This window comes from Rhinichthys klamathensis, unplaced genomic scaffold (assembly GCF_029890125.1).
Source record: "Rhinichthys klamathensis goyatoka isolate OS25496 unplaced genomic scaffold, OSU_Roscu_1.1 h1tg000042l_1, whole genome shotgun sequence".
Taxonomy (NCBI): domain Eukaryota; kingdom Metazoa; phylum Chordata; class Actinopteri; order Cypriniformes; family Leuciscidae; genus Rhinichthys; species Rhinichthys klamathensis.
In genome coordinates, this window is record NW_026606589.1 from 2,997,226 (window position 1) to 3,021,234 (window position 24,009).

At 37.9% G+C, this 24,009-nt stretch overlaps 1 protein-coding gene across 4 annotated transcripts in view; it reads right to left on the reverse strand.

The window, feature by feature from the left end:
* The window catches only part of LOC130082280 (sodium/potassium/calcium exchanger 2-like), a 119,357-nt gene that overhangs the window by 21,061 nt on the left and 74,287 nt on the right, over positions 1 to 24,009 (reverse strand). For 2 of the 4 annotated variants that reach the window (XM_056247082.1, XM_056247083.1), the window contains 3 exons: positions 17,971 to 18,021; positions 11,632 to 11,712; positions 10,586 to 10,668 (listed from right to left, as the gene is read on the reverse strand). In XM_056247082.1, coding sequence (XP_056103057.1) covers positions 10,586 to 10,668; positions 11,632 to 11,712; positions 17,971 to 18,021 — 215 coding nt within the window. The remainder of the gene's footprint in view (positions 1 to 10,585; positions 10,669 to 11,631; positions 11,713 to 17,970; positions 18,022 to 24,009) is intronic. The other 2 variants (XM_056247085.1, XM_056247084.1) reach the window with 1 other exon arrangement.

Consider the following 24,009-nt stretch of genomic DNA (forward strand, 5'->3'; position numbering starts at 1 on the left):
GCTGTGATGGAAGTCACTGAGACGGAGCAAAGACTAAAGCGTGAACTTACTGGGAAACTCCTTCTGTCTCTCGTGTTCTCTTTCTTCACATTTTCTCTTTTAAGGCTCGTCAAAAACAGATGCACTGAGTATGTAGAGGGTAGGTGTGTTTGACAATAGGCTTTATGCACAGCTTCACTACTTCCTGAACTTCAGCCAGCCCTTTGTTTCCTGTCTGTCATTATTGGACAAACTGATTAATCCAGGTGTGCCTGATTATTGTTACTGAGTCCAGGCACACCTGGATTAATCAGTTTGTCCAATAATGGCAGACAGGAAACAAAGGGCTGGCTGAAGTTCAGGAAGTAGTGAAGCTGTGGCATAAAGCCAATTAATGTAAAAAATGTGTGTGCTTTCCCTTTTAACAGCACTGGAGTGGTTACTATGGTGATGGGTGATGAGTTTTCAGCTGATTCCTGAAGGAGGAGAGTTTGTAGTGAAGCGTGATGAATCTGAAATAAAATCCAATGCTTACAGCAATCTTCAACTAAAAGAGGTCAAATAGATCTGCATTGGTGACCGTGATTTTGCCAAGTAGGACAAAGTCACAGTCATGTTTTACTCTAGCTATAAATATTATTTAATAAATTTGACATGGATATATGTGCAAAAGTTTCATTTTAAGACCTTTGACTGCTTAATTTAACATGATTATTAATTACTTTGGCATACAACTACACAATATACAATGGCTAATTGTCACCCTTGTGAAATTGAATGTGCACTTGTAGTGCACTTCAAATATTAATATATATATTCTTTAAAAAAAATGTTCATATAATACAATATAAATGAAAAAAGGCCACTTAAGTACACTTAAAGAGTACACTTTCATGGCTATGTACACTAATATACTTCATAAATGTGCATTTTGCATAATGTGAAATGAAATGTTTTACTTTAAAGTACATTTGTAATCAACATTTTAATATTTTTCTGCCGTGCTTCAAAAAAGTACACTTATTTGGATGTGTTGACTAACATTCTAAGTAAACATACATACTAAGTAACATATGAATGAGCACATGTAAAGTACTCGATTATAATTTTAACTGTAGTGTGTAAATCAATTTTACATTTAAAGTTAATATATTTTAAATATTCTGAATTGCAACATCATTACAAATCTGCAATTAGTAATAATAAATACATGAAAGTATATTTTAGTGTACAATTAATGCTTGTCAGTGCCAGTACATTCAGCAGTAGACTTTAACCATATTTCAAAGACAATAGAAGCAGGCCGAATTATTAAATTACATATAACAATGTAAACACTACTTAAATCACTCACAATAACAGACTGAGGCATCTATGTATAATATATATATATATACATATGGGTAGTGTAGCCAATGGTCCGTGCGTGTGGCGTCTGAGGCTGAGACAAGGTAAATGCAAATTTAACAGCCTCTGAGATATGAAATAATTATTTATTTATTTTACATGAAATCATGCTGACTGTGCTAACAGACTTTTTTCAAAAGTGGATTTTGCAAATAAAATGTGAAATTCAATCCAGTTTATAAATTTTTTTTTTGTTTGGAATTTTAAAATGTTGTCTTCCACAATTGCGGTCAAATCTCATTCACACTGGTTAAGGATTGCATGCGTGTCAATATTCAAACTTGTTGCATACACTATTTCAAGTCAAGGTTTTAAGTTAAGAATTCCATACAATATTTTTACAGATATTTTCTGTTAAAGTAAAAATAAACAGTGAATGTAATTTAGTTTTGAGCTGTGCTTCTGGATGTAGAGTCTTGATAAATAACAGCAACTTTTCTTTTCACTCTGCCACAAATGTGACCTTTCTTCAAGTAAAAATAGCTGCTTGTTGAGATTATTTTGAGGGTTTTTTTATGTCACCTTCAGCTGAAGTGTGTGTGTGTGTGTCATGGGATGGTGTCCTACAGGAGCAGAATAATTATCAGAACACCACACTCATGAACACTCCTGCAGGTGTGAACAGAGCACCGCGGCCTCCTGACAGACGCAGATGGGGTACTGCGAGAGAGGGACAGAGCCCTTAAAATACTTTATACAGGAAAATGACAGGAGAGACGAGGCAATCACTTGTGTCATTGAGATAAAGAAAAGAATGCAGCACAGGTGACTGTGAAAAAGCAGGTGAAGGAAAGCTTCTTTTCTACAAAAGTACAATCAACCAGGGGTTTCAAACTGGGTTCTGGGACCCCCAGGGGCCCACTAGAGGGTGCTAGAGCTAATAATTAAATATATATATTTAAATAATATGTTTATATATTTTGTTTATATTATTGTGTATATGTTTATTTTGATGTCTTACACTTTCACAACCAAATATGGCATTGTTATTTTATATTTTTTATATTATTTTATTATGTTATTGCTGTAGCGTTTGCATATGATCAAGATGCTCGATTGTGCTTTAGGCGTCGTAAAATTCTCCCCTTTCCGTTTGTTCACACTAAATCACCAGCCCGACTCCAAAAAGTCTGCAGATAACAGTCGCTAGAAGATCGTTATCACCTTAGCTGTCCTTGTGGATGCTGACCAGGAGATGCTACACCACTCTCTCTCAAACTTCAAAGGCATTCCAGAGGCGAGAGAGAAAACTCCACCATCACCAGCCATGTGGTCCAGAAACTACTACAAACTTGCAATACACATAGAAAAGGACATTGGCTCCATTTCACCCACAATCAAACTGCCCCAACTGTACATAGTATTTCCCTGTGGTGTAGGCATATCTGTGGTGTCTTATTAATGGTGTATATAGTGTTACTATAAAATGCATCATGCTATTTTTACCATAATTTGGTGTAAAACTGCACAAACTTTCCAGACCACCATAAACATCAAGCGTAGCGTCAGTTCTGGCAGGTCACGTCAGTCAAGCTCGCATCAGCTGACTCTCAGCTGATCCACATCTACCTATAGGAATACAACGCCTATCACTGTATACATATATAAGCTCCATCAGTACAGCAGCTATTGCGTTTCTCAAGAGCTAATTACCCTCCTCCATCCCCAGCTCCTCCTCTCGTTAGTCAGGATTTGGCATTCTGATTCCCCTTGAATCAGAATAAATTCTCAAATGATGTTGTACTTTAAATTCTGAATTAATGATATCTGCAATATACATTCATGTTGGTTCTGTTCTGTTCCCTAAGGAGGGTTATTGCTGCCCTCCCTGCTCTTATCCATGCTAGACTGCATGGATGCGCAGGGAGTTCTTGCCCAGAACAGAACCATATCGCCAATCCAAACTGTATACTAATTGTCAATCGTATTTGAAGATAGTGGTCCTGACAAAAATGCAATAAAGGTGTGAAGGGAGAACAAATAAACTTTTTCCTGTTCAAAACTCGTACCTCTGATTGGCCACTTCACCAAAGATGGGTGTGACTGATAGGGCCTTAAACGGGTCATGAACTGCTTTGAGAAATGGTAAATGGTGGATGGTTGAGTGATGGTGAAGGGGCCAACGTATCTGGGACTTAGCTTCTTGCAGGGCAGGCGCAGCTTGATGTCCCGTGTGGAAAGCCAGACCTTCTGTCCTGGCTGGAAGGTAGGTGGTTCGGCACGTCGTCCCAGACCCTCTCACTCTCTCGGAACCAATTATCGATGGAGGGGATGTCACGGGGATGATTCCCGGACCACGGGAACAGTGGAGGCTGGTAGCCGAGCACGCATTGGAATGGAGTGAGACCAGTGGCAGGCTGACGGAGGGAGTTCTGCGCATACTCGGCCCAGCGTAGGAATTGGTTCCAAGAGTTCTGGGGCCTCATTTATAAACGTTGCGTACGCACAAAAGAAGGCGTACGCCGCTCTCTACGCAATAATTGGTATTTATAAAAAGCAAACTTGACGGTAAAATGTGCGGTCCTTCACGCAAGCTCTGACCCAGGCGTACGCACAAAAACGGGTGAAATGAGAAATGGCGACACCGTCGGCAGATGGAAGAAACACGTGAAAGTGTGTGAAACTGTAGACCGTTGTGTAAAATAAATGGCAATACTGCCTCTCATAAATAACACGAAGACGTCACAAAGCAAGTATTACAATTAACAGCCAACACGAACACCCGTTTGATCGATCTGCTACAGAAATGCAAATTAACACATATTTGCAAAAAGAAAAGTGAAATATGTTCTGCAATAATATTGGCATGTTATACAATTCATCCTCATAAATAAGATGGTAAACAGAACGAAATAATGTACAAAACTGATATTCTCGCCAATGTGTCCGTCTGGCGGAGCAGATATAGCTAGATATAGCTAGATAGTCAGTCAGATAGATAGATAATTAGGGAGAGATAGATAGATAAATAGATAGATGTATTATTTGTCCACTGGGGAAAGTTGTTTTCATAGTAAAAATGTCTTAATCAGCTACGGAATCATGGTATTCATGCAGGTATTTCATGCATATCCCTTTAGTTTGTTTTATTTTTGATAAAATAACGTATGACGTATGTCTCAACCATTCAGAAAGCTGCAAGAAATTACATTTGCGCTGAACTATTTCCCATTTCCAAGTAGATTATAACCGACATCTGTAGCTTGTCATTTCTTTTTTATTTCGGCCACAGTCCGAGGTGCTACAGCATACGGCGTCTGCAACCTTTTGCCACTCAAGTGCCTTTTTGGCATTAGTAGGCTAATGCCCACACTGTGCCCTCCAAACAACATTTTTTCTCCTCTTTTCCACCTCGCAAACGATAACTTCTACTTCACATTGAGTGAAGTTACGTTTTTTTGATTTCCTCTCTATGTTTGCCATGAATATGAGTATTAACTTGTGGGCGTTTCACGGACTATTTATGGGCAACTATGGGCGTGACATGAAGCCGCAAAAGCTGGGCTACATTTAGAATTGATTGTGATTTATTAAGGGAAAAATGCGTAGGATGTGCGTACGCACGGTTTTATAAATCCGAATATTTCTGTGCGTACGCACGTCCTATGTTTCATCCGTACGCCACTTCTGACGCAAATCCTACGCAAAGTTTTATAAATGAGGCCCCTGGTGGCCATGGTAGAAGGTTCTCAGAAAGCACCCAATCTTCTGGATCTTCCTCTCCGTTTGCTCGTTCGACTGAGGATAGTATCCTGACGAGAGACTGATGGTCACACCTAGAAGTTTGAAGAAAGCCCTCCATACCTGGGAGATGAACTGAGGGCCTCAATCAGACACTATGTCCTCAGGAATTCCATATAACCGGAATACATCGTGGTTGAAGAAGAGCTCTGCAGTGGTCATGGCAGTAGGTGAGCCTTTCAGAGGAATCAAAACGGCAGGATTCATAGAATCTGTCAACTGTGACTAGCATACAGGTATTACCTTCTGATGGAGGCAGGTCGGTGGCAAAATCCACTCCCAGATGTGACCAGGGGCGTCGTGGCACGGGAAACGGAAGGAGCTTGCCGAATGGAAGATGGCGTGGGCTCTTGGAGATGGCGCAATCTGGGCATCCCTGGACAAACCTTCTCACATCCCTGAAGCGATCTTGTAGCAGTGAGAGGGTACGGTTGGCCCCTGGATGGCCAGTGCCCACGGATGAATGTGACAGGTGCATGAGATTTGTGCGTTGAGCCCTGGGGACATAGGCACGGCCTGGTGGACACCCCAGCGTAGATGGTTCGGAGACATTGGAGGAGGAGAGTTGTGATGATCTGGAGCACATGATAATCTTTTGAGGCAAGATGGGCTCAGGGTCTTCGGATCTCTCTTCAGAAGTATGTAGACATGATAGAGCATCTGCTTTGAGAAGGCGCATGGATGTAGATGTGCTGGATTCTCCTGCTGCTGAGACAACACCGCTCCTATCCCGGTGGTGGATGTGTCGACCTCGACAATGAACGGCTTGTTGGTGTCTGGGTGGATCAGGAGCGGTGCACTGGTGAAGGATTCTTTGAGCCTTTGAAAAACCTGAGTGGCAGCTGATGTCCAGGACAGAGACTTGGGCTTGTTTTTAAGGAGGTTGGTTAATGGAGAGGTTATGGATCTGTAATTGTGAATAAACCGGCGTTAGAAGTTTGTGAATCCGAGGAAATGTTGGAGTTCTTTGATGGTGGAGAAGCGAAGCGACATGACTGCATCTCCAGGGCCAGCGAACACTGAACAAGAAACATGTCGCAATCCTCCACCAAACCAGATTAGGGCCTGGATTGGCCATGGGACTAGAGGCCACTGGCGGTGAAGGGGTGGTGGTGACGGGTGATGCGGAAGTGGATCCTGAAAGTGCTCGCTTGAGTGCATCCAACCTCCTGGAACGTATCTGGGGAACTTATTCTCAAACTGTGTTGGTCTGGTCTTCTCTTACGGAACAGAGACTCACAACAAGATTGGTAAAGGTGAGAAACAGATTTATTAATATCAGGAGGTTGTGAGCACCAGCGAGTGCAGGTAAATGAGAATGTCTTTAAGAAATGGTAAATGGAGATACTGACAGTTCTTTCCGTTGCAGATGGTTGAGGAGGCCGCGGATGACAAGGAGGTAAATGGCGGGAGCACACACCGACGCTGAAAGAGAGGTGAGTAGTGGCTGGACAAGGGGGAAGACGAAGGAGACCAGGAAGATGATGGAGACTTGGAGAAACAGGATGGCAGACGAATAGACGGTGCATACACTTCATAGGAGATATGTGCAGATGGGAAGGTGAGTCCTTATTCATGAACAAGACCAGACAAAGTGCCAGAGTCAGGTGTGTGCTTAAATGTGTCTGTGATGATGAGCAGATGAAGAGCAGGTGCGGGTGATTAATACTCAGGTGACAGCGATCTTTGTGATTGGGAGGTGATGGAGCCTGGCTGATCCCTGACAATATGTAACTATGCCATGTTTGGTCTCATCTGACAGCTTATAAACTGAACTGAACGGTGTTGAACGTAATAGATATATTAAAGTTTCCTAATGTACATTCTAGGTACTATTGCTATCACATGCATTGAGGAGAATATATATAATGTTCTTCTCCCCCTCTTGATCACCATCCATTTGCCTCATCTTTTGGTTTCCTGTCGGTCGGTTTCGGTGTTGGTATTCCACTCATGTTTAACAATGCTTTGCTCAGGGTATAAGAAGGAAACGTAACACTTGATCTTGGAGAAAGGCTTTAACCCTGCCACTCCCGCACACCAGTGCGTAACCTCATACTATTAGAAAGGCTTTTACGGCCTCTTCTGCACAACAGTGGAACATTTCTATACAGTATGTTGTTCCATTCTATCCATGTCTGTATTTTTAAACATGTAACTTAATAAATAACTTTGTCTGCTTTAAAGGCTTTGAGAATCTTTCCTTTTATCACTGATGATGTTGAAAGCTAAAGTGATTATAACTTTCGTTATCTAAACGTTCAGGTTAAATCCCACATTTTCTTATCAGTACTCAGAAATACCTTTACCTTTAAAGAATAAGAGGTTAAAGAATAACAACAACTTTAATGGAGTTAGATTAATTATATTGGAGTCAGATAAATATCTGAATTATGCAGGACATCCTTCAACTGCCTTTTGTTCTGATTATTGGTTCAAAATAGCAGCGTAAGCTTCCAGCCTTACACCTACAAAAATGCTAAATGAAAGAATCCTCCTCTTAATCAATAATGTAGCAAGGTTTACAGGACTCGACGGCTCTTCTCTCATTCTCTCTTATCTCCTTTCCCTCGTTCTCTTTTTTTAGTAATGTCCAGGACAATTTGTCCAGACATTAAACAATGCTAAAAGAATGAATCCTTCTCTTCATCAATAATGTAGCGTTTGATTCTCCACATGAGCAGGGAGATGAGGGTTCGCAGGACTCGACGGCTTCTCATGTCCTTTCTCCTCTACAGTACAACAAAAATATGTCTAGACCTTCAGAAAAGACAGCATATTCAAAGCAACACAAACAAAAACGAGACAGTGAGGACGAAATTATTGTTTGTACAGTATGTTGTACTCTTTTAAATACTTTCTATGTCAGATCTAATTTCCGCAGCTTTTCTTAACTGGAAATTTGTGAACTAATATTTTAATGGAGATAACATCAATTTACACCATAATACCAGACTTTTTTTTTCAGAATTGTGAGATAAAAACTGTAAACTCGCAATTACCTTTTTACACTTTTATTCCTTGGCAGAAACAAGCTTCCATAGCATTGAAAAAAGCGCTATATAAAAGTTTGACTTGACTTGCTTATGGCAATGCCTCAAGAAAAACCCATGTTATATTTGTTGACAGATGCCAGCCTCACACCGATCTATAGTGTGTGTGTACACAGTCTATGAAGGATGGTTCTCTTGTGACCGGGTAGTCACGGTGACATTGAGAGGGTCTCTCTCAGCCTGCATGCATGCTGTGCCGTCTGTTCTGCTGGCATGTTGCCGTGCCAACAGGGGGCAGAGGATGAGAACGCTTCATCTTCTGAACACAGGACAGTGTGTATGTGTGTGTGTGTGAGATGAGGAGACAGTACAGCGGGAGGGAGACGGCCAAATGTGTTTTCCATTGAGTCATAATAAGCGTGAGTTTTTTTTCAGTCCTGCCGTGACTTGGCCTTCACTTCTGTTTCCAAAGTCAGCGCTATGATTCACTTTCTGTCCTATTTTTGTGTTGAAATCACTGTGCGTACAGTAGCGTGTGCGAGTCAGTGTTATTTTAGCATCATTGAGATACTATTATAGTTTTATTAATATGTTGGATTAGTTTTTATTAGCATATTTGACGTTTTCATGTTATTTTTGTCATGATTCTGCCTTAGTGTCCTTGATTTTCCCTGGTCGTAAGGCAGGATCATGACGGAATCATGGGTGCTTCTCATTTCTTATTTGTGCATCCTCGTTTCCTTTCCTCGCGTCTCAGCTCCACCCCCTGTAGGACGCGAGGGAAGGCTGCAAGGAAAAAAAATGAGGACGGAGGAATTGAATGAAAGCTTTTTTATACATTGGAATACTTGATCACTCGAGCGTCACTTCGCATGCGTCATCAGCAGCGCTCAAAGGATCTGCCCTTATTTTGTTAAAGTTTGTTTATTTAAGAAATTCATAATAAATAATAATAAAGCAAGATACCTTGTTGAAATATGTGAGTTGTGTGGTTTATGTAAACTACAAAAGTAAAGTATAAATTCAAATGATTGTGACAGAGGTGAAGGGGGAGGAGAATTGATACGTGCGTCATGTTTAGTCGATAAAACTCTTCCGCAAAGGGTACACCTGTGTATCCTCGCTCATGACTCCTCTGGAAGCCTCCTCACTCCTCGATCCTCGACTCCTCGCGGTGCAATTAGAGAATTGAGATGTCCTTCAAGATGGCTGAGCTCAATTGGTTTCCGGGTCATAGGATGGAGGACGGCGGAGCGAGGAGACGAGGAGGGATATTGAGAAGCACCCCATGTTTTGTGTATAAGCGCATGGCCAATTGTTTGGACCATGTGCTTGTGTTGTCTCGTTATGTAACTCCACCCCCTTGTTACCCTCGTCTTGTCATTATTGTCTAGTCAGTTTCACCTGTCCTCGTCATTAGTGTTCCCCTATTTAATCCCCTTGTGTTTGCTGTCCTGTGCCGGTTCATTGTTTCTCATTGTGTGTTTCTCATTGAGTGATTCACCTTGTGAGTACCTTGCTTAAGAAGAAGGTCTTGTATTGTTCTTGATCTTGTATTTACTCTCTGTCTAGTCTTGTCAAGTGTTTTCCAGTTTAGTTATCTCTCGTTTGTATTGTCTCTGTTTTGCCCCCTCGTGGGTTTTTGTTTTCTGTTAGTGTCATAATAAACGTTTAGTGTCTGCATTTCGTCTGCGCCTGGGTTCTCTCCATCAGCACCGTAACAATTTTAGTCAGGTTTTTTATTTTGTTGTACTTTTGTCATTTTTATTAGTTATTGTTTTTTAACACTTTCCCTGCCAGCCAATTATTTTAAGTTGCGAGCCATAACTAGCATTTTTGATCATTTCAATCACAAAACCTTTATGGCCCCCAGAATTTTTTGTTGTATGAAATTGTAAACAGTGAAGAATATATATATATATATATATATATATATATATATATATATATATATATATATATATATATATATATATATATATTATGTTTATTTACAGTATATTTGTTTTGCTAGCTTCATTTATCATTTTTTTATTAACACGATGTGGTTAAGTTTTAATAAATAAAACAACATTTTGAACAAAAAGATGAGAAAATTGTATTGTCAAAGACTTTACAGTTATATAACTCTATTTCTGTTTTTCAGCATTTTTCTCAGTAACGCTAGACGCTAGTTTTGATTTATATGCTATGGAATGTTTGATGAACAGCACCCCCTACCATATAAAAATGAAAACACTGATTTGCCGATGGCAGGAAAAGAGTTAAACATGTCTACATAGATTTTAGTATTTTAGTTTAGTTATTTTAGTACATCAAGTAAAAGTAAATAAAAATAATAAATGTTTTCTTAGCATTCATAGCGTTGATTCTATTTTAATTAACAGAATTTGTTGTATGGTTTTATTTTTAGCTAACTATAATAACCACTGTGCGTTAGTTTTACTTTAGTATCAACAACTCACTGCATCGCCATCCTGTCCAGCGCTGCCATTCATGGGTGGAGTCACGTCCACCTCGACGCTGGAGCTGTTTGGCAGATTTTTATCTATAACACAAACAGGAAATGTACTAAATGGACAAATAAATAAAATAAATGACACATGCAAAAAAGTCCCCAAATAAAATCATTTTAAGGCAGGTCTAAGATACTTTAGTCTTTAGCCGCTGTTTTTTCAGCACCTGCACACCACAAACACTACACTGTGTCTTTAAAACATTTTGTCAAGTTTGAACTTGATTCCTCCATTCTATTTATATATATATATATATATATATATATATATATATAAGTCAGACTTATGTATAGTCAGATTTGGTAAGTCGTGTTGCATGTAGAAGGTTAATTTACCAGGCCTGGATATTACAATTTTGAACTTCCCCAATATCGTAATTTCCATAACCGATCAAACTCTCACATTCTGTAGTTTTACATAATACTATATTTATATAGTTATTTAAGATACTTAAAAGATTAGCACTGTGTAGCCAATGTATGTGTCTAAAATAATTTTTGATCAGATGAAAAAAAAATAAAACAAAAAAAAAAGATGTTGAAAGTGCAGTAGATCGATTTGAAAGGGTTAAAGTTGTTCTGAACAGACTGTGGTCACATCAAAGAAGCTGCGTGCTCTCAACTGCCCTGCTTTTGATGCTAATATGCTAATATGGAACTGTTAGCATAATTTTGCACTTGAAATGAAAGTGTATTCAACACACAAATTATATTATGGGATTTAAATATATTATGATACTTTATTTTGTTTCTATAAAGTCCACAAGCAGTTGTTATCTTAAGAAGCTAATTTGAAATTGGTTGAAAAAAGCTGGGTCTTGTTCACTTCAGCAATGGATTTAATATGCAATGGCAAATTTAATAGAGCTAGGCTCAGTACATAATTTACCAGGAATAACTTAGCCATTATTTATCACTGTTACCTAATGTAGTAGTCAGTTTGAATCAGTCTTGAATTTATTAATGCATGTTATTTTTTCCAACTGTACCACTTACCAGCAACTCCATTTGAGTCCTCCACTTGGCATTTCTTTTTGGCAATTTTGTGAAGGATGGACGCCTTCTCACGAAATTTTCCTGAAAAATAGTCCAGAAAGAGAGTGATTTGGAATAACAAATTTTCCCAGGATAATTTCCCTGCTAAGTGAGCATGTTTCATTTCACTCACTGGATATGAAACAAACTGTATGCCATTTCTAAAAATAAAGTTGGTGAAATAGGGTCCTTGATGCTGATTAGCCATATTCAGCCATGTTAAAATACCTGATATAGTAACATTCGACAGGACACATCTGTTAACCGTTTGTGTATCCTTTGTGAAAAATAAGTGCACTTAAATTAATGTTTCTTAACACACTTAAGTATACTTTTAAAATGTAATAATTTAAAAGTAAATGTTTTACATTTTGTTATTCATTATGTTTTTATAATCTTTTGTCATGCTTAAAAAGTATACTTATTTTGATGTGTTGACTAACATACTTAAGTGTTATTCAATATTACATTTAAAGTTAATATATTTTAAAGACACTTATTTGCAACGTAATCATTATAAATGTGCAAGTTCAAATATATACAATATATGGCATACAAGTTTTAATAGAAATTACATTATATTATATATATATATTATATTATATTACATTGCATTATATTCTGTAGTACACTTTAACCATTTTTCATAATTATGAAAATACATATAAAGATGCACTTAAATCCTACTTAGGTGGGTCAAAAAAGCACTCTTAAGTTCAGCTATTTGAATTTATTATAAATTTAAACTATAATACATTTTATCAATACAATTCATTTCAAGTGTTTGAACATTACATTCAGTTCGCACTTTTTAGGTGTGCCAATGTGTACTTCTTTTTCACAAAGGATATCACTGTGCAGCACCCACAGAGACCAAATGGTTTAGTTGCATATTGCCAAATTATTTAGTAAAAGAATATAATGTTTTAATAAAGAAATGTGTTCTTAATATTTATTAATTTGCGATCTTTGCTTATTTTTATGTTGTGACAGTATATGGGGAATATAGTGACTCCAGTACATGTCATGCACAGTAACTCCCTTTAACAGACTATTATTTACTAACACAGCATCTTGTAACTTGTAGCTTGAAAAAAGGTCAAAATACCATTTGAACTTTAATGTAACCTTCAAACCAAAAGAACAATAAACACATCTGCTTATACTGTAGGCAAAATCTATAACACAGTGTGGATAGAGCAGTACCAGAATCATGAAGAAAACGTCAATACAGTTGCACAGCCTTTTCAGGATCCATCAATGTGGAAGTAAAAACTCAGGCGATCCTACACAGACAGTAGCAGTGTTTTCCTGTCTAATTCTTTGCATGAATGAAACTGCATGTGATTAAGCTTGTGTTGAAGCATATGTGTGGACATAATGTGTGGAGGGTTGGTTTACTAATGGAAAACATCCTGATCACTAAATGTCTTTGACCTTCCTGAGGATTCATTGGCTCTGATTGGCTGATAGAGAGACTATGCTGTCTGGCTCGATCAAAAGGCAGTGTTGTGACCCCAATCAACATGCACATGTATGTTACGTGAACTACATATCATGGTTTTGGAATTTTAGTGTCTATGCTGAAGTTTGTTAGAACTATGTTTAAGTGTTTGTTTGTGGTGTAGTAGGACTAGTTTGTAATGTAGGCGGTGGGCAAGGTTTTCTAAAGTATTGTTAGTGTTCTTTAGTCAGCATCGTCTCCAGTTTCTCTAAACAATGAAGGTTAATTGTAGCCTGGTTAAAACCAGACCATTCTCAGTTGTAACTGAGTTATGGTCTGGCAAAGCGTCATAGACAAATCATTTCCAGAGGGGCGTCACCAACGGACGTCGCGGATAGACCTAAAACCAATCAGAGCGATGAAGGAGAGGACGTATGCAGAGCGGCGGAGAAACATCTCCGAGTGTTGTTCTTTGCTCGGTTTTTAACAAAAAGGAAACGTTCAAATCGCTTAAAACAGACGCGATAGCTGATTCGAACGAGTGATGTTCGACGGCGGCATCCATCTTTGTAATGTAGGCTACAAAATCTGCTTTAAAATCCCAGCGCTGTCGTCATCGTGTAAAGCCCGCCCCAACGTTTCTGATTGGTGCCGCGATTTCGACGGATTGGAAATGGGCTTGAATGAGCTCTTTGCCAGACTAACTTTCAGAGCAAATCTAAATTTGCCAGAAGTTGTCTGGGTTTTCCCAGGCTAGGTTAATTGGGTTTCTCAAAATCATGGCAAGTATTACCTTGTGAAAAAGAATTACGCTTTAGCACACATAAAAATGCATTACAGAAATAATATACTTTAAAAGAATAATACTTGTGCAAACTGAAAGTAATGTTTTGGGGAATTGAACTGCATGTTAATTGAAATTAAATTCATATGTTTTATAAATTAAATTTTTATTAAATGCAATTAGTTTTATGACCCACTTAAGTATGACTTAAGTAAATCTTTATATGACATTTCATGATTACTTCTCTTGTCTTTGAAATATCGTTAAAATGTACTGCTGAAATAAACTTTAATGCATGCATTTATTGAAAATTGTATATCATGTATTTAAATACATTTGTAGTTAGCATGTTTGTAACGATGAAGTTGCAATTTAGTATATTTAATAAATTTTCACTTTAAATGTAATATCAAATAACACACTGCAGTTAAAATTATAGTTAGGTCCTTTACATGTTCTTTAGTATGATAGTCAATACATTAAAATACTTATTTCAGCATGACAAAATATCATTAAAACAATGACTTTAAATTAAAACCTTTCATTTGACATTTTTACATAGTGCACTTTATAAGCGTACTTAAGTGTGTTAAAGGGGTCCTTGATTATGATTGAATTTTTTTACCTTTAGTTAGTGTGTAATGTTGCTGTTTGAGCATAAACAACATCTGCAAAGTTAAAACGCTCAAAGTTCAATGCAAAAGGAGATATTTTCTATTACAGAAATCGCTTTTTAAGGACTATAACAAACGGCTGGTAGGGACTTCAACAAGGTTCTTCCCGGGTTGTTGACATCACCAACTCTAAAATTTGCATAAACCCTGCCCCCGGAAACACGCAACAAATGGGGTGAGGCCATGTTGGGCTGCTTTAGAGAAGAGGAAGAGTTGTTGTCGCTGTTTATTTACACCCCGGAAAAAGGTTGTCCAAAGGCTGAGGAACTTAGATGTATTTTTAACACTGTTCCTGAACATTCTATCCTCAATATTTTTCTGTTTTTCCACATTTTACGGAGAACAGCAGACAGACAGAGTACAATGCAGGCTATACGCACAAAAGCTTCTCCTGAAAGACGTAGCCATTCCCATTTTGTCGGGACAATTTGTTGTTTATGGATCACAACTTGTAAGTAGGTCTTATTATTTGTAGTTGTGTTTTTTCTATTAACAGTTCCAATTATAAGCTTTATGTAGTTGCTATAGCTATGATGTAAACACAGGGCTTACGCTTTGCCTCCGCTAGCTTGCTAGCTAACATTACATTATTTATGTAGTGTTTACTTTAGCTTTTATAAGCTCTTGCTTTTGTAAGCCTGTTCACCACCCCTTAGGAAAATGATCCATGATTTTGTGATCGATTATTGTTTGTATTATGATAGTTTTCCGGAAAATATGATTAAATGGTGGATAACATTGTATCTATAAGAAAACAAAAAACAAAAAAAACAGACCATTTAGAAATGTCCTGTAAAATCTGTGCTTGCAAAGTCCGTGCTTGAAATCCGTTCAGCATCCTCTTGTTCATTAGTATTGTCAGGGCCTGAATCGGGCTCGAAATGGTTTGAAATTGGCACCATCGTTAATATTTACATCTGAGTAGTGTTAGCGGTTATGAAGGGGCGTGACCTTTCCCGAACACACGCTAAGCGCTGCCAATCACAACACACTGGGTCAGTTAACCAATCACAGCACATTTCGTATTTCGGAAGGAAGGGCTTCTTTGAAAACGACGTGTTCAACCAGACTGGGGAGAAAGGAGCTGTAAAAATGTGTTTTTTTGAACAATCAAGCATGAAAACAAATTACACCCCAAAAACAAAAACAATACTTCGTAAAAGGGCATAATAGGACCCCTTTAAGAAACATAGTCATGAAAATGTAGCCTACTCTCTTTAAGTACACTTAAGTGGCCTTTTATTCATTTAAAAATATATTATCTGCATTAATAATATATGGTTGTTACTCTGAATACAAGCAGAGTATGCTAGAGTTACTCTAAATAGAGTCAAAGAGAAAATATTGACTCATGTACCTTCCCATCCTGAATATTACATCAAAGTCTGTTTAGTGCAGAGGAGGGAACTAAAATTAGAACTTTGTAACTCTGTGTATACACACACACACACGCAAGCGCGCGCACGCACACACTGTGATTTGTCATTCTGTTGCCTTAGATGTTATGGATCCTCAAAGAGACTTAAGCAATTCAGCCATAACAGATGTATAAGAACTGACATTATTGCATTAGTGAGACGTGAGAGAGAGAGAGAGAGAGAGAGAGAGAGAGAGAGAGAGAGAGAGAGAGAGAGAGAGAGAGAGAGAGAGAGAGAGAGAGAGAGAGAGAGAGAGAGAGAGAGAGAGAGAGAGAGGGGACCTGTTATTATTGCATTATCCCTGCGCTGCTGGTATTGCATAACTCTAGTTATAGAATGACTCACTCCTCTTCGTCTCAACACCGTGACGTACGTTTCTTAGCATCTATTTCTGTGCGTGTCTGAATGCAGCCAGGCACGTTATCTGACTCTCACGGATTGCCGAGCAGTCACAGACAGTGACGAGTAATGCTGCTCTCTTATCGGAAAACTTTGTGTACATTCGACCAACTATTCTGATAATTGCATTTTTTAAAGACCCCAAATTAAACAAACCTAGTTTTCTTTCATGCATTGACGTATTTATTGAAACAGGATGTTTGGGAAGGAGCTATTTTTTTTAAATGACTTGTTAGTCAGTTCCTAATCAATGTTCTTCTTATTCTGGTGAGCACTTGATTGGCCAGAAATGTGTAGTACTGGATGAATCATTGATATATTTCATCTGTTTTCCTGAAAAAAAGAGACTATGTATTTTAAATGAGTATATCTGCTATAGGTTAGTTCTGTAAATATTTAGTTGCGTGCTCAAAACTAATACTTGACCTCAAAGCTAGAAGACGTGGACTTAAAGCCACAAAATTCTAATTTTAATTTCACGTAGTCGTTAACCCTACAAAGCCTTGTATTGTAATTGATATGCAAATATCTTTAAATTGAAAACACTAAATTATCAATTGATTGCTACTTTACAGTTTTTTTTTAGCAAGTAAAAGGCCTTTTAGTCTAATTGTAAAAACATCCACCTTCACGTTGTGGTTCACGTGTCCTTTTGTTGTGACATCTTTACTGACTTTTGTATATTGTTAGTAATATTTCAACATGAACATTTACTGGACTCAAGCAACTTAGGTTTACCTTGATTGTCAATAATTATTTTTCTTTTTTTTTTAAATCATGTTCAAATGTGTGTATCAAATAGGATCCATCAGGCTTTTGAGGAACGTTTATTTGTTCATCTCTCAATCATTGTATTGCTTTGCATTATATGGTTTGAAACTAGAGAGCTTTGATCATAAAAACTAAGCATTTAAATATCATCTCACATAGACATATTATTGGTAGATAATCCAGTGATAACTGATATTTATATGCGTTTTATGTAAGTAGTCTGTTATACTGTTATGAAGATCTTATTGATTTACATTACAAGTTATCAGAATTTCTGCACCAAATTGCATTGCTCAGTTGGGGCCAATGAAAAAATTTAGCTTTTTTTTCTCCTCTAGTTTGAGCACCCTATTCTCAGTTTATCATATGAGCCATAAATGCCAGATGTATCAAATATGATACTCAACAAAAACACAAGTCTGCAAAAAATGTTTTTAGATTTTGTCTAATGGTTCAATAAACTGTTCAAAAATGTTTCGATTTTACAGGGTTAATATATATAACTCTAAATGTTTTACTTCAAATGTTTTCTGATCATGTTTACCTGCACATTTTGTCATGCATTTATATTACAAAAATAAATCCCTTTCAAACAAAATCTTTTTTTCAGAACAAACAATGAAAAACCAAAACTATACTAAATTAAGAATGGAAACCATGATTTGCACTTATGTTAGTGAAATCTCGGCTACGGCTAATAAAAAATGGAAAAGAAAACTCTCTCTCACACTCATATGAACAAATAGCATCATGGGTAGAGAGGCGAAGCAGAAAGAGAGAAAAAATTAGGGTTGACAGAAAGATTCTTACCTTCCTCGGTCATTGAGTGATAATATTTTAGCTTGCCATAAGTCCCCAGCTCTACAATATCATAGACAGAGACAAGGGTAAGGAAATACACGCTTGCACATGTGGACGAGCACACACACAAAAAACAGACACACATGCACACACACACACACATATAAGTGTCAGTGAGAACGACGAGGTAAGGTGGCTAAAAACAAAATCTGTCTCTATGTCGATCTCACAGGCATAAGTGCAAAAAAACTGAACAAAAAGAAGAAAAATTGCAAGTTTAATCAGATTGTCTGACTGCTGCGGGAGTCAAGGTGCATATGTTTTTATAAGTCTGCTGGGAAAACAAAATTTTGTTTGTTTGTTGAAAACAAATTTTTTTTAATTAAATGTAGTAGTTAGTATAATCATGCCTTTGAAAGATATTTAGAGATTTGCTTGAGCTACACTAGCTCCTTTAGAAATAATTCTAATATATGCTGATTTGATACTCAATAAACATTTCATATTATTATCAATGTTGAAAACAATTGTGCTGCTTCATGTTTTTTTGGAAACTTTCAGGATTCTTTGATGAATAGAAAGTTCAAAAGAACAGTATTTTAAATTGAAACCTTTTTTAACATTATACATGTCTTTATTGTCCCATTTGATTAATTTAATGCATCCTTGCTGAATAAAAGTTTTTTTTTTTTTTAATAAATTGTACTGATCTCAAACTTTTGAATGTTTGTGTACACAATAGCAAGGAAAGTGGATATCCATGAGCAGAATTTCATATTACGCATCCAAACGTTTTTTGTCCATGCAGTCTATTATTGAGGTGTAATTTATTTCAGACTCATTCTTCCTGTCTAAGTTAATAATAAGCTGCAAACTAGTCCAGACTTACAAAGAGACAAAAGTATGGCTATGTGAGACAGCAATACTAAAATTATATATAAAATGATTTATATTAGAGATACGTTTTGAATGCTTATATCTTCTAAATACGATTTGTGTCATTGTTTTGGAGACACTAGCTTATAACAGTAAGGCTAACATACATTTTTTTGAAGCGTAATTATTTTTCAAAGTGTACTTTGAATAACCATAGTGTATGAAATGTGCTATATAAACTTGCCTTGCCTTGCCTAATTTTGATTTCATGGTGACTTTAAGTTAGATTTTAAATCTTAGATTTTCTACATGGTTTCAGATTTTTGTAACCTATCTATAAGATCTTCACAGATGATGTAAACATGTTTTCGTTAAGTGATGAGTCTGGCGACCTTGCAGAATGACCTCTCCAGCTGTTGACCGGTCATCCCAGCGGCACAAAGCTTTTAACATCGATTCGGCTGGGAAAGGGTGTGCGACTGCATGCAAGTGTGTGCGTGTGCTCACGTTACACAATAAAGGTCACGTAAAATAACCTATCAGACTGTTATTGGCATGGGTGAATGTCTGTGCATGTTCGTGTGCAATCAGGTAGAAGGGCAGTATGACAGATAACAGCGTCTTTATGAATGCATGCATGTCCGTTTGACGGAGCAGACAGATCATTCCAAAAATAGAGAAACTGTTGGTCCGGCATGGGGGTCGAGCTCAATAATCAATGCAAACTGCTGTGCAAGAGGTCAGACAGTAAAAAAACACATGCACACACAGACAAAACCACTGCATATACGGTTTGTAATTTCTGAAGAGCGTGAAAGGTTGTGAGAGCTGTGGCAGTGCTCAGTCTGTGTGTGTGTAATGAAGAGGGATGAATTACGTGTGCATGTGGAAAATCAGGCAGTAGTCATTTATAATGTGTTCAATATCAATTAATGAACTTATGCAATTAATCAATTCATTTGGCGGGTGTGTGTGTAATCCTTCCATGTGAGGCACACATAAGGAATACTCGTCACATTGAGCCACCGAAACAAATATATTATGAACACAATCACGATGTGTCGCTGTGTTTATAAAACAGGTGCAGTTTTTCCAAGCTTGTATGTGATGCTGCGAGTGACCCAATGGCTTGTGTTTTTTGTGTAAGAAAAAAAACATACAACAAAATAAATTTGTCGCAGGGACAATTGTGGGACAATAAAACCCAAATCTAATGCAATATAAATTACTATAACATAGTATTCAATATAAATATTCCACATTTCTGCCCAAACCATGGTAAATTACTACAGTACATTCATGGTCAATGTTTGTAAGGGTGGTGATTAGGGGATTTAAAGTCTTCTAACTTCGTTCATGGCACAATGTTTCTGCCATTTTCCTCATCAGTCGTGTTGGGAATGTTGAGGCTGTTTCATCCGATTTAAAAATAGTTTAATCATCAAGTGATTTCTGGTTTGTAACAGAGAGGTGTGTCGAATTGAACAGCTTCTCACAAGATGTCTCAACGCTGTTTAATAATAGTGCCCGGGACCGGGAGTAAACACAACTCCTTTAAGCTTGCGTTCCGTTATCCACTGGGCCGTGCTACGAAGTTCAAAGTAAACTCGTGAAACTGAAAACGTTTCTCAGGTCAGTCTGAGCACTCATGGTACACACAGTGCGTATATCCATACAGCTGCAGGCGCCAATGCGGCCACGTGCATATCTAAACCAATTTAGCCGCACCGCCAGGATAAGAGGAGGAGGGAGATTGGGGATGGGGATGATTGGCAGGCCACACCTGGCCCGCGGGCCGTCAATTGAAAAGCTCTGGTGTAGGGCCTCCTTTTGAGGTCAATGCTGCATCAATTCATCTTAGGAATGACAGATACAAGTCCTTCATAGTGGCCAGAGGGTATTGAGCCATTCTTATTCGAGAACAGTGGCCAGTGGCTATGTGATGCTGGTAGAGGACTTGCTCCTCCAAAATTCCCCAAAGTGGCTCAAAAATATGGAAATCTGGTGACTGTGCAGGCCATGGGAGATGTTCAACTTCACTTTCATGTTCATCAAACCATTCTGTCACAAGTCTTGCTGTGTGTATTTGTGCATTATCATGCTGATACACAGCACTCCCTTCAGGATACGGTGTTTGAACCATTAGGTGCATATGGTCCTCCAGAATGGTTCAGTAGTCCTTGGTCATTACTTGATGCTCCCATCAAGCTCAGTCAGCCCAAACTATCACTGATCCACCCCATGCTTCACTCTGGGCACGCAACCATCCGGGTGTTAAGACTCTATGAGGCTTCTTCACGCTGTAACTCCTGAAGTGAAGGTGAAGGTAGACTCATCAGAGAACAGTTCGTGTTTCACATTGGCCACAGCCCAACATTTGGCATTGGCACAAGTGACCAAAGGTTTGGCAATAGCAGCCCGACCATGAATATTGACTCTGTGGAGCTCCCGATGAGCAGTTTTGGCGGAAACAGGAGAGTTGAGGTGCGCATTTAATTCTGCAGTTAGTTGGACAGCTGTGGTTTTATGTTTTTTGCATTCAATCGGGTTTAGTACATGGACATCCTTTTTAGACAGCTTCCTCTTGCATTGACAGTTACTCCCGTTGGATGGGGTTCATCCTTTGTGGTGGTATGCCGACATTACTTGCTGTCCTGGTCACAGATGAGCCAGTTAGACGTGCACCAACAATTTTTCCCTTTTTTGAACTCTGATATGTTGCCCATTATGTTGTGTGGATTGCAATATCGTATGTACAGCTGTGCTATTGGTCTGCTAATTCAACCTTCACACTCTGCTCTTACTGAAGGAATATTGGCCACCTGGCTGCGCATATAGGTGTGAAACCTCCAACACCATATTAGCCAATGTTTCAGTTTCATTGTCCAATATTCAGAACATTTAAAATTTTCTTAATGTACTTATCAATGAGGTGGCAAAAACGTTTGGATTTTTTACATTGTTAATCTCTAGATATGTGCATTCAAGATATAAAACTTAATGGATAAAACGTAGTTATAATGGATCCTAATTCACTGCTGTAAAAGTTTATGACTTTCAAATTTAATTAAGTCAATGTTCAATTGTAACTTCAGGAGAGTCAGTGTTTATTTTTCTGTTTCCTGGTTGACATGACGGCAGACATAGTCATCTGATATACAGCTAGCTACTTAGCAGTCAGCTTACAATGTCACAATCAGTTACCTGGACTATATCTGTATTTACGATGCCGTATAAATTAATGATTTTTTTATTCTAGTTTAGTTGCTAAACAGAAATTTTGTTTTATCTACAAATTTCACCAACCGAAAAGCTCAAAACACGCTTCTTGGATCTTTCTTTTCATTTTTCCATTTAAAATGTATTCATGTTTTAAATGAACAGTTTTATAGAAGCAAAATAGTGCAGTTGAATAGACCAGTTGAACAACGCAAGGATGGACATGAAACTGCTCTTTTAATTCTTTCAAAGAAATCATATAAAATTGCATAAATTATTCTTGAACTGACCAAAGAATTTAAAGGAAAAGGGTTACATTAAAAACATACATTTTAACGTTAATTTATATTTTGATCGTAAATCTACTATTGTTTTATATAGAATTGTTCTATAGTCTATAGAGTATTTTAAGCAATTACATCATAAGAAACTGTAAATAAATTACAGAAGAGTAATCCCTTACTTTACTTTTTCGAGGGAAAAGTAATTAAATTACAGTAATTAATTACTTAGTCATGTAGTATACCCAACACTGCTAGAGTTCATATGTGTAACCCAAATATACTATTATGCGTACGTGGAACTGAATATCTTGAAATGATATCGAAAGTATAGATGAGCAACTAATAATGTTCAACTACTGATTTGGCCTTTAAATTGTTTAAATTTTGAGCAAATCTAGCAGGGTTATTCAATGAAATGGGTTCCTTTCTCATTTGGAAATGGTCATATTTAGACCAAAATGAATAAATATCTTGCAGACAGTATAGAATCACGGGCAGATTGACAAAATTACATAAAAAAATGGATTGCTATGGTGTAAAGTTCAGTGATAGAATGTCTGGTAACACTAGTTTAGGGTCCAATTCTCACTATTAACTAGTTGCTTATTAGCATGCATTTTACTAGGATATTGGCTGTTTATTAGTACTTATAAAAGCACATATCAATACCTTATTCTGTATGACCTATTTCAAATAGAAATTTTAAATTTCACTGACACTGTTTTTGCTAAACGAATTTTAAATGATTTTACTCAAACACAAAAGCCAAAATCGCACCATGCACTTCTGGCATATTTCAGCAGCGCACTGCATCCTAGGACGCTTTGGGTAATGCCTCCAGCATGACTGGTGTCTGAAGAACATGTCTAAACACGACAATAACATTGGCCGGCGACAGCCTATGACGTTACTACCGGTGTGACCAGAGTATAAAATGTCATCTGTAGAACACGTCGACAATGTCTTTTGTCTTCAGGACCCGTTTGTTTATGTATGTGTGAAGATGATCACTCAGCCAAGCGTTTCAGGAAGTATGTGCCTCCGTATCAGAGATGACACTTGAGGACACACGACTTGTGTGTAATTTGTTTGGGTAAGGATGTGTTATGTGTTTGGGAACTGAATGCGCTCATTGTAAGGTGCTCTTTGTTTTGCCTTCGCGAGACTGACTGAAAGAGACAGGTAAGAAGCTTTTACTTTGTTCTCACCTGAGGTATAGTTGTTAGTGTTTGCACGAGCGCCTTCGGCTCTCGAGGGAGTCGAAGGCACTCGTAGTGATGTGTTTGTGACTGTTCTACCCGTGATTCTTGATTAGTGATAGACTCTGGCATTTGAGCGAAGCACGTTTAGCTCTCGAGGGAGTTGACCGCACTCTTTATGATATGGTTGCTGTGATAAGCTCCTTTGATGTTTATTCTCTCTCGAGGGATGAGAAGAGCACACCGACAACCACTGTTCGGATCCCGTGGCCGCCATAGCAGGTTCAACTGGCAGGTTCGATCACGGAGGTGGTGGGCAGAGCAAAGGGAGAGTCTTATGCGATTTATTTCCCCTTCCGGTCTTACTAATGTGTAAGGCCTAATTCTGTGGAATTAGATGCAGAGAGAGTGCAGGCAGGTTTTATTTTTAGATCTGCCCCCTCCGCTGGCGGCCTGCACAATAGCAGTGC